The sequence below is a fragment of the Carassius auratus genome, chromosome 33 (assembly GCF_003368295.1).
Source record: "Carassius auratus strain Wakin chromosome 33, ASM336829v1, whole genome shotgun sequence".
Classification (NCBI taxonomy): Eukaryota; Metazoa; Chordata; class Actinopteri; order Cypriniformes; family Cyprinidae; genus Carassius; species Carassius auratus.
In genome coordinates this window covers 2,745,159-2,761,913 of record NC_039275.1, presented here as the reverse complement: position 1 = coordinate 2,761,913, position 16,755 = coordinate 2,745,159, and the positions used below count along the sequence as shown (strand labels likewise).

Below are 16,755 nucleotides of genomic sequence, written 5' to 3'. Positions count from 1 at the left end.
TTTAGACTCTGACCTGCTTTGTCAAGGCACTCCAGGTGTTTTCTCCAGTGCTCAGAGATTTCTGTGACCAGAGGGTCACCGTCAGGAGCCGAACGCTGAAGATCTGCCAGACGCTCCTGTGTGGCCTGCAGCAGCGGAGCTGGATCTGCACACACACACACATACACACACACACACACAAATAGAGGCAAAGCAAATTTAGTGCACAGTCACATTTGAGAAAGAGTACAGCTCATAGCCATAACGGCCTAGAAAATCGCAACTTTTAATTTTTACGTCGGTCTTAGAACACAATGTTACTATAGAAGAGTCAAGTTTTAAATAGGAAAAACATAGAAACTCTTTGGTCATTTTTGAGCGAGATGCTAATGGTCTAATCAGATTCAATGATCTATGCTAAGCTAAGCTATAATTACTACTGTCAGACCCAGAGATCAGCTGAATCTATTCGAAAATGGTAAAACTGAACTGTTTAACTCAAGGGGAGTTGGAAAATGAGCCTTTGAATGCAAACAAAATCTGTGTGGGGAACTTCTTTTGCCCTCACAAGAAACTCCCAAACGCACAGCTTCCTATTGGACTTTGCTTGTGAAACTTTACAGAACAATGGTAAATGTGAACACACCTTTAGACTTTCTACAGTTATTATTTAATTTAACTGACTAATACAATGCTAAACAACAATAACGATAATCATTGTTGTAAAATTACAATAAAAAAAAATAACTGTGATTAATGATAATAAACAAACATGTTTTGAACACTTAGTTCGCATAAAATAAAATAACCCAGTAGCTACCATTAATTAAATGCATCAACTAATGAGACATTCATTTGTTACAGCATTTATTATTATTATTTTATGTTAGTTTACAGTAACTCTGGTCCATTAAATAATATTAACGCTTTAATACTGTACTGTTAAGTGTTGAAATTAAGATTAATTAATAGTAATAAACGTTATTCAGTGTTAGTTCATGTAAACAACTTAAAGCTTATTGTAAAATGTTACTAAAAACACCATCTCCCACATCAGAACGAATCAAAACATTCCCTCCATATCACTAAAACCACCAACCTCAGCTGCTTAACTTGCTCACAAATACTTATCTAGACAAATCCAACAAAGTAGAAGAGGATAAAAAGTCACCAAAAAAAAAAAAAAGAAATAGTATATATATATATATATATATATATATATATATAAGGTGAGATTCTTTAGCACAACAGAGGAGCTGTTTTGCAATGCATGTGTCTCAGCGAGGGGCCCATGGGGCCAACTAGGAGGCTGTTTCTGCGCTAACAAGTCTCCTCTGGATCATTTGATCATTTAAATTATTATGCCAGGAATCCTCAGGAGACGACTCGGCTCTTCACATCACAGGGCTGTTTTTAATCTTTCGTCTTCCCTTTCTTCCCCTGAAAAAGTTCAGCGCGGCGCGGCTCAGAGAGGAGCCGTGCTCCTGTTGTGTACCTGGTAAAGGAGGTGACTCCCTGAGCCGGCGCGGAGAGAGAGGAGGCTCATGGGAGCACGACTGACATGGGGAGGGGAGCTACACACGCAGAAGTCTTTCAAAACTCCAAAAGACGGGGGAAATCGCTTCTCTTTCCACTTCAACCCGTGGCGGCTTTCATCCTGTGCTCTCTGGGCACAACAGGGGTCCTGATCCGCTCTCGCTTCACAAGCCCAGATAGATCCACTCTGGTTCCCGGCTTGCTAGCACTGGAGATATTTCCAGTCAGATTTTCCATCCCTCTACATCGAGGCCAGACGGGAAGGCCGTGAGGGCACAGGAGAGAGCAACAAAAGAGCGGCGTATTTAATAAATCAGGATGTTAAAAACAGTCCGCGAGACTTTAAAGCCGCAGAGCGCATGCACGTGTGTGCTTTGTTACAAAAGCACAGTGGATATTGCGTCAGTCACTTGGGACACTGCTTTTAAGAGTAGTATAACTCCTTTTACACAAAGATGACGGCTTAAATCAGTGCATCAAATCCTTTCTTTTAAGTTCTAATGATCAAACCCTTCAGGCTTTATTCTCCGACGCAACCAGCGGAGCTGCTCAATCAGACGCTGGGAGTGAAACTCTGCAAACTAGATGCATTTGTGAGACGGCGGAAATCACATTATGGAAGTCGCTGTAGATATTAAAGTGTGTTTGCGCGCCCGAATGATGTCTGGATGCATCTGGTTTAAACTGAAGCGGGAGCTGATCAAACCGCAGACACATTGCATGTGGCTTCTGCTTAATTCCCAGAGAAAGAAACCAATAACACAGAATCAAAAGAACCCCCCCCCCTTTTTTTTGCACATATACAACATATTTATTTATTAGTTTTTTTGTTTTCTGACATGTTTGCATAGCTATAATGTGTTTTTTTGGACATATGCATCAATAATGCCATGATATTCTAGAAAGCAGACTTCAGTACCATGGTATATTTTACAGTAACATAATTAACATATATTTTAAAGTACAAAAGAATTACCTTATAAAATCAATGTACCATAGTACCACCACAGGTCTTTATATTTTTACCATGACAAAAATACTATTATTTTAAAGTAAAATATTCAAGTAGCTCATATATATATATATATATATATATATATATATATATATATATATATATATATATATATATATATATATATATATATATATATATATATATATGTGTGTGTGTGTGTGTGTGTCACTTTTTATTATTAGCTATTTCAACACATTCATGTTTACATTTACTTTTATATATTTACCAGACGCTTTTATCCAGGCAACTTACAGTTAATTTAGGCTGAACATTTCTTTTTAACCAGTATGTGTGTTCCCTAAGAATCGAACCCACAACCTTTTGCGATGCTAACGCAATGCTGTACCACTGAGCCACAGGAACAGTTGCCATGTTTTACCAAATAAAAAGCACAGCACTTCCAGAGATCATTCCCCTATCTGATGTGACCATAAGTATTGGGACAATTGAAAACTTAAAGCAAATGTAAAAAAATGTAAGCTAATATTTAGTTGCGAATCCCTTGCATGCCTTCCATTCCTTTGCCCTGATAAACTCTTTGACTCAACTAACAGGGTGTTTTGGGTCATTGTCCTGTTGCAATCCACTACACAGAAGAGGTTGTATGCTTAGGATCATGTTTGCTTTCCCATCACTTATAATAGATAATCTGTCCATGAATCTCAGTTCCAAGACTCTTCTGACACACCTTTGTGCTTTTTTGCAAACTCCAATCTTGCGTTTCTATGTTTGCTGCTGCATCTTGCTGTGTAGAAGTCTCCAGCAGACAGCAGACTGTCAGACCATCACTCCAGCTTTCTGGAGGTTGTTGGTGATTTTACAGACAGTTATTTTAGGGTTATTTTTCACACCTTTTATGATTTTTCTATCGTTTTTCTCAGCTGATCAGGTCTTTGTTGGTTGCTGTAGTTTCAAGTGGTTTCAGGACATTCCAACTGTTGATTTCTCCACTCGTTGTTTTTGACATAGTTCTTATTTTCTTTTAACATCTAGATTGCTTGCTTGTCTCCCAAAGTAGGCTCCTTGTCTTCATCTAGTTTTGTGTGTGTCGTCACCAAATAAAGGACTCAGAACGCAGAAGCAATGGATATAACTAACACAGCATTCCCTGCTTTTAATATCTGAACAATTAATGCAACAGGACACATCTATGTGTTGAATCAGCCAGTAATAGAATGTGACATTCTGTACTTTTGTCTTATATTCATCTTTTAATCATATTTACAGTTTTTTTGACACCACAGCAATTTTGCCTTTTACTGTCCCAGTATATATATATATATATATATATATATATATATATATATATATATATATATATATATATATACACCAAATTATTCTTGTTTTTTTAATAACTACATCTCTTAAAGTTGGGTATCTCTATTACTAAAGGGTAATGATTTGTATAAGTCACCTTAAATACTTAAAAGCATCTACTGGCGTCAAGAAAGGAAAAACTTGGATAATCAGTCGTTGTCTCATCTTAATTTGTTTTCCCTTAAAAAGCTGCTGCTGCATTACTAAAATAACTGTCACATTCATTCTTTCCCGTTTGCTTTTTGCTGTAAAGTTTATTTGTGTTGATTACGGAGGCTATTAGAGAGTGTCAAACACATTCTATCAAACCAGATGCAATCATTCCCTGATTACATTAAGTGTTAATGGCAGGTAAAGGAGGACGAGTCTCGTTCAGGCCCGTGGTTCACTCAGCGCTGGGTTTGGACATCACAGACCGCCGATTAGCTTTAATGAATCTGTCCTTTTACAGTCCATGTAAATACACTGCTCGTTTTCTCATTTCTCCATAACTTCATTACGCTTGATTGGATGTTTGGCTTCAGGTCATGTTCACTAATACCAGCAAACCCTGGTTTGCTTTTTAGTTTTTTTAAATGGCAATAATATTTCACAGCGTTGCTATTTTTACTGTATTTTTGATCAAACAAATGCAGCCTTAATGAGCAGAAGAGCCGTCTTTCAAAAACACTGAAAAATCTTCCCAACCCCAAACTTTTGAGAAGTAGTGTAAATTCCTTTCTGAGCACTAGATTCTCGATGAAGTTCTTAGCTTGTTGTGTCTCATTGCTGTGATGGACTGCTGCTCGTGTTGGTTTTAACACTTCGAGTTTTGATCCTTTTATGAACTATTTTCTCAACTGTGTCCCACAAAAACCCGCTATTCGTCTTCTGCTTTCTGCTCTAATTAAGATGCTTTTCATGCAGCTTTGTCTTCGCTCACACCTGATAAAACGACGGCCTAAACTCCCGGTGCATGATGCAACTTTCCCCAACTCACCATCTAACAAAAGCATGATCGATTTCTCTCCTCGGCCTAAAGACGAGACGCAGAAAGCAGGTTAAAGTACGCAGCGGCGGTGGCGGTGGCGGACACGCAGGGTTGGCGCGGTGTGCCAACGTGAGCAGGTGTGTCAGGGCGGTCTGTCTTGGCCCTGTCAGCGCTACACCGTCATTAGCCAGCGCGGGCGCAGCGGGGAGCATCGCACGTCTCTCTGGGCCCTCTGTAATTACGCTCTGACATAATTAACCCAGCAAGCCCATTAGCCTCGCGCCGACTGCAAAAAAGCTTCGCTATAATTATTTGTTGTGTGCATGCTAATGAGACCAGCTGTGCGCCCATCGTACAACACGAACAAATTAATTTACAAGGCTGCGCTTCAAGGGTTTTTTTCCCCCTCATACACACACACACTCTCAGAAAGCACCACATCTCTTTTTGGCTATCGAGTGGATGCTCAACGTTCAGAAGTGTCTCTCGTCAGCGGAGATTTCTGAGTGTATGAAACTCTAGTGTTTCCCACGAATCACTGATAATAAGGCAACTTTTTTATTTACAGTAAACAAATGAGTGGCAAATTATTACGAGCGTATACTTCAGAGAACAAAAATACCGCACTGTGTCGCTTAATAAAGATTTAAAACTCATAAATTCCCCATGATTTACATTCCAGTCGGATTAATACGAACTTTAAAGTGAAGACGTACAGTAGATGCAAATTTACGAGTAATTAGAGCTTCCTTCTTCACATTAATACATTCTTACAACACTAACACCAAACTAGCAGAAAGTACCGTGGTATTACCACGCTTCTGTAGAGTTGAAATAAAATATCTTTATTATCTCAGATGCATCTCCTATAGACAATAAAATTAAACAGGCACATCTCCGATGATTCTCCTGAGAAAAACACAGCAAAAATCGAACATGTCTCTTCTAGTGTTGCTGAAAAGATCTCAACAATGTCTCAAACCTCTATCTATCTATCTGAAAGCTAACAGTGGCATAGTATATATTGCACCCGATTATGAAAATCATCATCTGATACAACCGATGCAGCATATTTGTACGTTTTTGAAAATGTAAAGCATGAGAACAATGCGACTTGATCTCAAATGCTCCATGAAAAACACCATTGAAACTTAAATTCCTCTCATTTTAACATTCAATGTTCTTTGCCCTTGATACTCGAGCGGTAATAATAAATGCTTTTGTGAAAGCCTTGATGAAGAAAGCAATAAAGTGAAGAGAGGGGGTGGAAAAGAGAGAGATGACTGTGTGCGCCGAAGGTTCCCTCTCAAAGCCTTTTTGTTTTAGTGGCGTCGTGAAGGACACAGTCGGACAAACATCAATAAGAATCAGCTGTGAAGTGCGCTTGAGGAGCAGCTGCGTGCGGCTTCGCTGGAGACGAGTGATCTCTAGAAAAGATGAAGGATACAAACAAGAGGGAAGCTGAAAGAGCGGGCGAGAGAGGCCGAGAATTTGTGTTAACTCTGAAATTTCAAGTCAAGGCCAGCAGGATGATTTCAGGAGATGTCTGTGACGTCTGGAGCCGTGTGAATCTGACTCAGGAGTCATGAGGAAATGTGGGACGAAACATGGAGTGATTCAGATACAGTCACATACAATCTGTGAGAGAAAACAGCCTCAAAAAGACACTTACGATGTCTGAATGTCACTGCATTACAAACAAAATATCGGAGCAAGTGTCATTCATCTCAAAGGCGCACGTACACACTTTAAAAACAATGTTTAGGCTTGTTTTCCAGTAAAAAGTCATCCTTAAAACAACAATGCTAAATTGAAAAGTAAATTGTGTATGCTAAAAAATTCCACCTACTTCAGCCTTAAAACTTTAATTCAGTTGCTGCATTTCAATTGACTAAAAAAATCAAGTTGAACCTACGCTGTAAAATAAAACCCGTAAAATATACGGTAAAAAACACGCAGCTGTGGTTGCCAGAATTTACTGTAAAAAAAAGGGTAACACTGTTTTAGCTGTTTTACCTTAAATGTGCAGTTTAATACCGTAATTTAACTGATATAATGTTAATATACCAACTTATTGAAGCACTGAAATCTGTTTTGTTCTTTTGTATTACACTGGTAACCACCAAAAGCAGGCGGTGATGAGAGAGTCACGTGATGAAACAAAGCCCATCACAAGCAGCTTTTAAATAATAAGATATACAGAGTCATTCACACAAACACTAAACACCATCATGGTGAGGCTCATTAAACTGAAATACGCAATAAACATTCATTTAATAACATTATATGTAACATGCAACCCTAATAAACACAACAGAAAAAAGGAAGAAACAGTTATTTCAGAGAAAAAACATCAGATTCAAACAAAATTTGAAATGCAACGCAGAGAATTCTGGGAACGTCAGTTTATGGTTTTTGCCGGTAAATTTTACAGGAAATTATTTACAGTGTATAACTATAACATATAACTTCAAAAATTAAGTTGAAATTGGTTCAGTTATTTGGATGAGTTAAAATAATGACAGAAAAATAAATTTAATTGACATTTTGAGTCTGATCTTGTCAGAGAATCGAAACCAGTCTGAACGATTCATTCACAAATCTGACTCAGCTGTTCTTAATGGTTCACTGAAATGGTTAAACATTTCAGTGGCTAATTGAACTGAGAACCATCTGGTATTAATGAAGTTTTTTATTTCTTAAATGCAAAATATAGGTTGGTCCAAAATGGCTTCAACTTTATGAGCTAAATCCAGACTAACAATCTGAACTGGGACACATTCAATTATAATAAGCAGCCTTATTAATAAAAGCTAATCAAAGAAAGTAATCAGCATCATGTGCATTATGAGCAGTGTGTTATCAGTGAGCAAAAGAATCAGTCTCAGAAATAGTTTGTTAATTTTATTCTTTAAAACGAACTGTTCAAAAGAACAGATTTATGTAAAAGAGTCAGACCTCTCATTACTACTAAACTTCATTACATTTATGTTTATAATAAAATAAAAATCTAAAACTCTTTAAAAACAAATTAATTTCTGATAAAATTGTGCTAAAAATGTGTTCAATAATTATTTTTTTAACTGAGTAAATGACACTTTGATCTTTCAAAAAAAAAACTCACAATATATTCTATAAAAACAAATAGTAATATCTGACACAATTATACTTGTTTTAAGGAGTTTTAGATTTTTTTTAATTGATTTAATTTTTACTGGAATAAATTACACTTGCTTAGATTAAAAAAAAAGTTTAAATCAAATATTTTCACTAAAAATAAATCACAAGTTCTGACAAAATTACACTTGTTTTAAAGACATTCAGATTTTTTAATGTATTTTTATTTATTATTTTTTACTGGAATAAATCACTCTTACTTTTATACTTCTAAGCGAAATAAAAATAATTCTAAATATATTTACTAAACACAAAATAATATATCTGACACAATTATACCATTCTTGTTTTAATGATTTATTTATTTTTATGTATTTATTCTGGAGTAAATGACACTTTGATATTTCTGAGAAAAATAATTCAAAACATATTCTCTAGAAAACAACCCAAAATATGACAAAATTGTACTTGTTCAGAGGAGGTTTAGATTTTTTGATTCATCTATTTGTTTCAGTTTTTTGTTGATATTTTGATATTTATTGCAAAGACATTCACACATTTGTAAAAACAAAATTTGTCTTAATACCTTTTGAAGCCACTGTATGTAATCACCGTAAATTCTACAATTTGTTTAAATCATATTTTACCTTTAATTCATCAGGTAAAGCACTTAAGAACATGATTATTTTCATAATGACTTGTCAAGAGGATATTGCATACTGTAAGTTACTGTGAGGCGTCTATATTTTCCTCCACACACTGGCTCCAGTATTTTCTCCCTCTGGGCTTCTTCTCTATAGGGACTCATTGGCCGGGCAGCACTTTTATGAACATTATGCATTATTAAACATCTCCTGGGTTTTGTGTTTATTACTGCTCTTACAAATCATCAGTACATAATCTCAGGCGGCCCACCGAGATCTCACACACACACACACACACGCAGATGTCTGAGGAAAAATCCCCTGAAAGACTCAGATCTCCAACTATGAGACGCTCAGAGTGTGAACTACTAACGAAACATGTGACACTGAACGCATTTGCTCCTGAAGGACCTCAAGACCATAAAAAACCAGAACACAATGGAGGAAAAGGCACATCAAAGCATGCTGTTTTTGTGTGCCAAAACTACGGTAGCTCATGTGAGATTCACCTTCAGTGTGGAGGAAAATAATGAACTGCACAAAATACTGTCACTCTTTCATGAAAACGGGGGCATAAAGAGGCTTACAGCTCCAGCATGAGGGAATTAACAGGGTGACACGGATCCAAAGTACATCTCAAACTGTCATCAACGTGGAAATCTTTGATGGTTAAAGAAATAGTCGATCACCTTTAAGTTATTCTGGGACCCGAATGGATTCTGTAAGTCTCCAAAATGACCAAAAACATCAGAAAAGCACTACTAAAAGAGCTTTTATGATTCATGTGTTAAGTCCTACAACAACTATATGTGCAATGAATAGACTTAAGCCATAATTCACTGACTCACATGATTGATTTGATTGATTTACCTTTTATACATACATTCTCATTCTTAGAACATGATATAAATCCATCATATAAATATTTTATTTTTAATCACAACTATGATTAAATAATAAGATAAACTAGTTTTAATATTTATAAAAAACATTTTAAAAAATAATATTTATTGTGTGAATTTTTTAACAAAAAATTATGACATATTTTGCACTAAAAACAACCATACTTATCCTAATAACGTTTAAATAAAAGTAGACAAAGTCATTTGGGATTTGTGAGTAAATAATGAGTTAAAGTGCGGTCTGTTCCTCACAAAAGGAATTTAATGATTTCCAAAGACTTGGAATAGTGTGTATAAACTAGAACACTTTAATCTTTTTAATATTTTGTCATTTTTTTTACATAATGAAAATGTAGGCTACAATGTAAGTACAAGCGCAAATTTAAGTAGTAATTCACTGATCTGCAGCTTTCAAATCTCACATTTTCATTCAAAATATGCACATGAACACATCAATAATGCCAAACACCATCTTATAGACCATAAAGGAATGAAAATGTTATGTCTTTTTATATTACTTGTTTTATCTTTGTTCCAGATACGTTCTCAGTCATAATATACAAAAATCCATCATTAAAAAAAAACTGATTTTTAATTACACCTAAATCAAATAAAGAAATTATATATATATAACGTTCAAAAACATTTGAGACTTTTTTTATGTAATTTCCACTGCAACCAGCAACACTAACCCTAATAGCGTTTGATCAAAAGTAGACAAAATAATTTGTTATATGAGCAATATGAGGTTATAAGGAAAGATTATTAGCAAATAATCTCTTTAATTTGGGTCCGTTGTTCACACAAAGGATCAGATGACTTTAGATGTCTCTAAATATATTTTTATAACACTTTAATGCTGCCTTTTGTAGCCAGTCAGTGCTGTATTAAAAGTGAATGGTTACATTTAGATCTTTATGAAAGATTTCAATCAGTGATTGAGGTTTGAAAGTAAGTAAATACTAATTTTGGCAGTGACCTGCTGAACTCTTCTGCAGTACCGCTGGTCACCACTAGTCAGCGCCGTAGCACTAGCATTCATTAGAGCAAGCGGCATGAAGAAGGCTGAAGTTGGATCCTTTTAAAAGCAGCTGGTTTCGGTCGACACACAGCGATTTCCTGAAGATCCACAGCTCTCGACTGACATGAAACGTTCAAGACACTGCCTCAAGGGGACTGAGGGAGGGAGAGGGGGGCATAGGGGATTATGGGTAAAAAAAAAACACAGGCAGAGGTAGAGCGAGCACCCGCGGCGCCTGTCTTATGGCTACGCCCCTGGCAACATCCCTCTCCAGGTGAGCGGCTACAGAGAGACGCTTTTGAGTGACAGAACACGCCGGCAAAGCAGGAAAGACGCTCCTCTGGAGGGACTAACTTTGACTTTCCTCCAGTAAGAGGATGCAGAAATGGAAAGCATCCATATGACCGCGGGGCATGAATATGACGGCGCTAAAAACACATAACCGAGAGCTGTGTTATTTCCAGCCGAGGCTGTGATGAATCTTCTCGGGGCGAGGGATTCGGATGGGGAACGTGTAGCAGATGGCCCGTTAACAACATCAGGTGAGCCGCGAGCCTCCCAGATGAGCTACCTGAGAACGGAGAGGCGCTCCGAGGAAGCAGAAAGCAGACAACAGACCTTCCCTTAAGAGCCGCAAGAGCTGCGAGATCACAGGAAGTCGTCGATTGTGGAAACAGACAAAGAAATAAAATGTTTAACTTTGTTATTTTGGTGAACACACACACACACACACACACACAAACAAACACACACACACAAGAGCAGATTTATGTCTCATATGCAGGTGTTTCTTCGACTACAGTACAAGCACTTTTATGTCACAAGGTTGATTTTTATTAATACAAACAGATATAAATAACTAAGAGAACTAGTTTTGTCATATCACTTTAGGACATGTTTTGAATATCACTTTATTATATTTTATTATCTTTATGAATATCATTTTATTTTTGATACTCAAAAGTCTTTTTAAAATATTGATTTTATTAGTTTTACCTTTTTCAAGATACACTCTAAAAAACGCTGGGTTGTTTTTTCAACCCAACTGCTGGGTTGAGGCCGTTGGATAGGACTTTGGGATGTTTTAACCCAAGTTTGGGTTGAAAATAACTCTTTTTTTTTTTAACCCAGCGGGGTGGGTTGAGGACGCGGACGTGAAGGAGAGCACGCACGTCACGTCAAAATGGTACGTTTCCAGTGCGAGCAGCCGCCATTTTCTCAGCGTGATAGAAGCGAGAAGCGAGTGAAAGACTATGGTAAGTAACGTTAAATATTCAAAATGTAAAGTTATCTTTTATTGTTTACCCGGTTGTATGAAAGGCGGAAGGTTTTATGAAAGGCGGAAACAAAGGAGCTTAACGGTATATATATATATAAAAAACGGACGCGGTTTTCGCCTTGGACACGGAGGTCTTAACTGCCTCATGTAACGTTATTGAACGGAGGATGTACTTTTAATATAACGTCTGTGAATGTATTTTGTCATATTTACATAAGATTTTACATTATCTGTACTTTTTGAGGCGTTAACAGACGGTTATGGTCACGGTTACGCTCATGTGAATTTGTCTTTTTTTTCTCGGTTAAACTGAATGTATGTTTGTCTCCTAAAGGAAACGGCATTGTGTGGTAAAGACTAGCATAATTATTTTGAGGCTGTTGAAGTGTTAACTGTTAAAAGTATGTTTTACATGTACTATTTCAGACTTGTCCAGCTCCTGTCTTCATTGTCCTCGCGCTGAGAGTTAAAGACACAGAAGCTGTTTGTCTGAGGAGTCACAGACCTGTGTGAGGATGAGGAGGAGGTGTTCTTCTGAAGAGAGGGACAGACGGTTTAAGGAGAGTAAACTTCAAAAAAACATCAAGTTATCTTTATTTTGACTAAGACTAAAATAATGTGTGTGTTTTTTTTAGATGTTGAAATCCAGAGACAAGATAACTTCATTCTTTTGAGACTGATGTAAGTTAAATTATTATTACTTTTTTTTTTTTTAGAAAATTAATGTTTCTGTTGTGTCCCGTCTGTTAACTTGACATTTTGATGCAAAAACAGTGTGATTTTATATATGTATGTATGTATATGTTAATATTTTATTGAAGCCATTGATGTCCCTCTTTGCAGAACTCAAACTAACTGGAGTTAAGGACACACAAGTCTGCTTGTGTGAGGAGGTGGTTTTCTCAGCTTCTTCTGAAGAGAGGGAAAGATCGTTTAAGGCAATTAAACTTCATATTTCATGTTATCAGTTGTTGTTTTTTTAATAAGAGTAAAATAATGTTTGTTTTTTGTTTTTGTAGATGTTAAAAGCAAGAGACATGGGAGAGCATCATTCCTTTGAGATTTTATGTAAGTTATTTTTAGAAAATAAATTTTTCTGTCGTCTCCTGCCAGTTTACTTCACATTTTGATGCAACAACAGTGTGATTACGTGCTCATTTCATTAAGACCATTGATGTCTGTGTTTTTTATTGCAGAACTCAAACCAACTTTGGAGTTGTCTGATTTGGAGAGTCATTATTCTTGGTCTTCGCTCTTAGAGGTAAAGTTCACACAAAAAATAATTTACTTGCCCTCAAGTCATTCCAAACCTATAAGACTTTTGTCTGTCTTTACAACATAAATTAATATATTTTTAGTTTTCTCATAATATTTGTTAATCCATTTATAGTTTAGATAATCAGTATTTTCAAGCTTCGTAAATATAGAGTTATGTAGAAGTAAATTCTGATATTTATATATGAATACATCCTAAATTATATGATAGCAAACATGTATGTTCAAAATAAAATACTGGTCTCCCAGACCAGCAATGGAGGACACAAAAAGAGAATATTAAATATATTCATACGTTTTCCAAAAAATTAGCAGATTTTGTATGAGTCTGGAAAAACATGAGGAGAGTAAATTATGAACATTTTAATTATTTGGTGAACTAACGGTTTGAAGAGCAGCCCTCCATGTACATGAATATTGTGAGGTATGTGAAGGTCATGACTGTTTTAATGTTTCAGTAAAGAAGCTTTCTGAAAGCAATATTTATTCAAACAATATCACCTGTCCTCACACTAGTGCTGCCATTATAGACTTCATGAGAGCTGTGGTGGACTGAGACATTAAACAACCGCACAAAGTGTTGAAACTTTAACACAGATTATTTACCTATCCTTACGGATGTGAATACACCTCTACCTGAAAATGGATAGTTTAATTAAATGTTTAATTTTTTCAAATGTGTTTCTCTTAGGCCACTGATGAAGAACAGACGGTGACTGGGATGAATGCTGGTCAGAGAGGAGAATCTTCTTTCCCCTAAACAGCGGTGGTTTTAAAGGAGGACGCTGCCCTGGATGATGTAGAAGATGTCACATGCTGTGCTGATGGGGTTTCTTCATGATTACATCAGTTATGCTAAAGAGATCATGAAAATTGACCGTGATGCATGATCTGTATTCATGGACTATGAAACAAACTGTAAGTGTATAATTTGTTAAAAAAAAAAAAAGTTAAATGCTTTTTCTGTGTTGTTTAGTAGAAGAGTTTACACTTTGTCATTCATACACCTGCTCACATTCTTTCACACACACACACACACACACACACACATGCGTCTGTTAAATGTTATAATATCATAGTTAATGTGATTTATTTGTGTACTGTCATGCCAGAATAGTTGGAAAAAAACCTAACTAATTGTAAATTTATCGTATGTGTTTTCGTATATTTTTATACAATATATATACAATTGAACAAAGTCCAATTTGATCTTAAGTTATATTCATCAAATGTTCAATGCTTTGTTTATGAACTCTGTAGCTGTTAATGCCATCCTTTTCTGCATTTCTTCTAACATGTTACTTTTTGACTTTTCTCTTGTTTTTAATAAATATTTTCCTTTTGGTAATTATTATTTGTGTGTAAAAGTGATATTTAAAATAAACAACATTTGTAGGTTTAATGCCTAGCTCAATTTGGGTTAATTTTAACGTAGAAATGCATTGTTTCCCCACATGGCTGCACTCTGCGAGTTTATTTTCTGCCAGCAGGAGGCGCTAAGAGCGGGAGAGGTAGGTTTCTCCGGTAACGGCTGCAGAGCGGTGCTGAGCTCACAAACGCTGCCTTATCAAGCACATGCGAAATGATAAAGAACATTTTCTAAATACAGTAGTTTTCCTTCTGAAATACAGTGATAAAAAAACACCCGCTCTGTTTTTTTAAACCCTGCAATATAGTCATTTTAAACCATAAAAAAGGCAACCCAGCAGGCTGGGTTAAATATGATAACCCAACTGGTTGGGTTAAAATAACCCAGCGCTGGGTTCGTCCCTTTTTGACCCAGCGCTGGGTTGTCAAAATAACCCAAATTGGGTTGTTTTCAACCCAGCAGTTTTTAGAGTGTACATTCTCAATCTTAAAATATAAAAACACATTAAATTACATTTTACATTACAATCCATTATTTTTATATTTTTAATTAGTTATTTTACTTTCTGAAGATAAGTTTGTGTTTGTGTGTGTATATATTTGCAAAACATTAAGGACCATTTTCAATAGTTATTTTGTGAAAATGCATTCTCAATCATCTCAAGTGTATACATAAAATTAATAGTAATAAAATACACTTGTTAAAAACATTTTAAATAGTCACTTTATAAAAATGCTTTTCACACAATATTGTTTTAAAAACACAATTAAGATAATAAATATAATATTTACTAAAAGTCAATGAGATTTAGTTTGAGATGTAAGGAACAAAGAAAAGCCAAGGTAAATATCACATATTTAATTTCTACCTTCATGTTACTTATAATATTACATTATTATATATTTTATTATATTTAATATTTCTCCTGTTTTTATATATTTTTTGTGCATAATTTCTAGTAAAGCTGTAATTTTGTCATAATATGCAACAATAAAAAATATTATTTAATTGCGTATATTTAGGATCCATAAAATGATTAGATTACACTTAACAATATAAAAGAGATGGACAAAAATGTTAATTTTTTTTATTTTAGAATGTTAACAAATGATGTGATAGATATATAAAATGGACAAGAACAGATTTATTTTATGATGTGTGCATGTCTACGGTAAGCTGACAAATTAAATAAACTAGTGCAAGTGCAAGTTTGTTTTCTAAGCGTCCACAGGGCCAAAAGTGCCCAGAGTTGAGAAAAGATTCACATCTGTTTTACAATAGTTTTTCGTTATTATGCACAGCTGAACAATCAGGGATTCAATAATTGCTGACAAAACAGGAAAACGGAGCTAAACATAAGAACGTGGAGATGGGGAGCCATCATCATCGCGATGGTGGATTTCTGTTGATATCAGCCACACAGACAGAACGAGAGACACACAGAGCGATTAGCATGTAGAGCGTAAAGGACACATCAGCATTTTCCCTTCGCCTCCTCCAAACTCAACTCGTTGTAGATAAACAGATGAGCAGCATATTTTTGTTAACTTTATCAATACCGTAAAAGCAGTGCATTAAAACAGAGGTCGCAGGACTCTATCGCAGTCATTGAAGAGTAAAGGCAGAGCAGTGGAAACCTGCGTTACGTGTTTATCTCCTAATACAGTATCTGGTGCACAAACGGTACAGGTACAGTAACTGAAGCCGCCTATACAACCATGATGGACATAATCACACTTAAATGCCTTGAGACACTAAAGCAGAAGCTGATTTAATGCATCAGGATTTGAATGGATGAAAATATGTTCAGCTGTGTATTTTATAGGGCAAACCTAATAATACAATATACTCCAAAAAAACTATCTCCTATAAGAATCATAGTGGTGATTTTGCACAGGCAACATCACTCATTTATGGTAGAAAATGTACAAATCTATTTAAAAAGTGCATTTTATTTATCACTGCCTCAGTTAAAACCGCAGAAAAGCTGTTTTAGATTAAGATAAAGTAATTAGATCTTAGTTGAAAGTGCTGAGTGTGTTACACACACAATCCAATGCTGATAATGCATAAAAAAAAATCATAATCAGTATTTTTTTCTTCCGAATATCTCAACATCCTTACAATGAAATTAATCTGAGAAGCAAAACTGTATAAAGTGTGTAACTTGTTTTTAGAGAATGCTTGTTGAATTATTCTGTAATTTTCTCACTCCATTTGTAAATGTTATTTTTTAAAGCTTAAACCTCATCAAATTAAACATTTTCATTCATTTAAAACAATAAATAATAATTTAAAAAAGTTAAAATTGGGCCAAAAGTTCAA

General features: G+C 35.5%; 1 protein-coding gene across 1 annotated transcript in view; it reads right to left on the bottom strand.

The window, feature by feature from the left end:
• LOC113052723 (homeobox protein cut-like 2) overlaps window positions 1-16,755 on the bottom strand; it is a 144,743-nt gene that overhangs the window by 23,151 nt on the left and 104,837 nt on the right. The window contains 1 exon segment of the mRNA XM_026217140.1: window positions 14-145. Within this exon segment, the coding sequence (XP_026072925.1) occupies window positions 14-145 (132 nt within the window).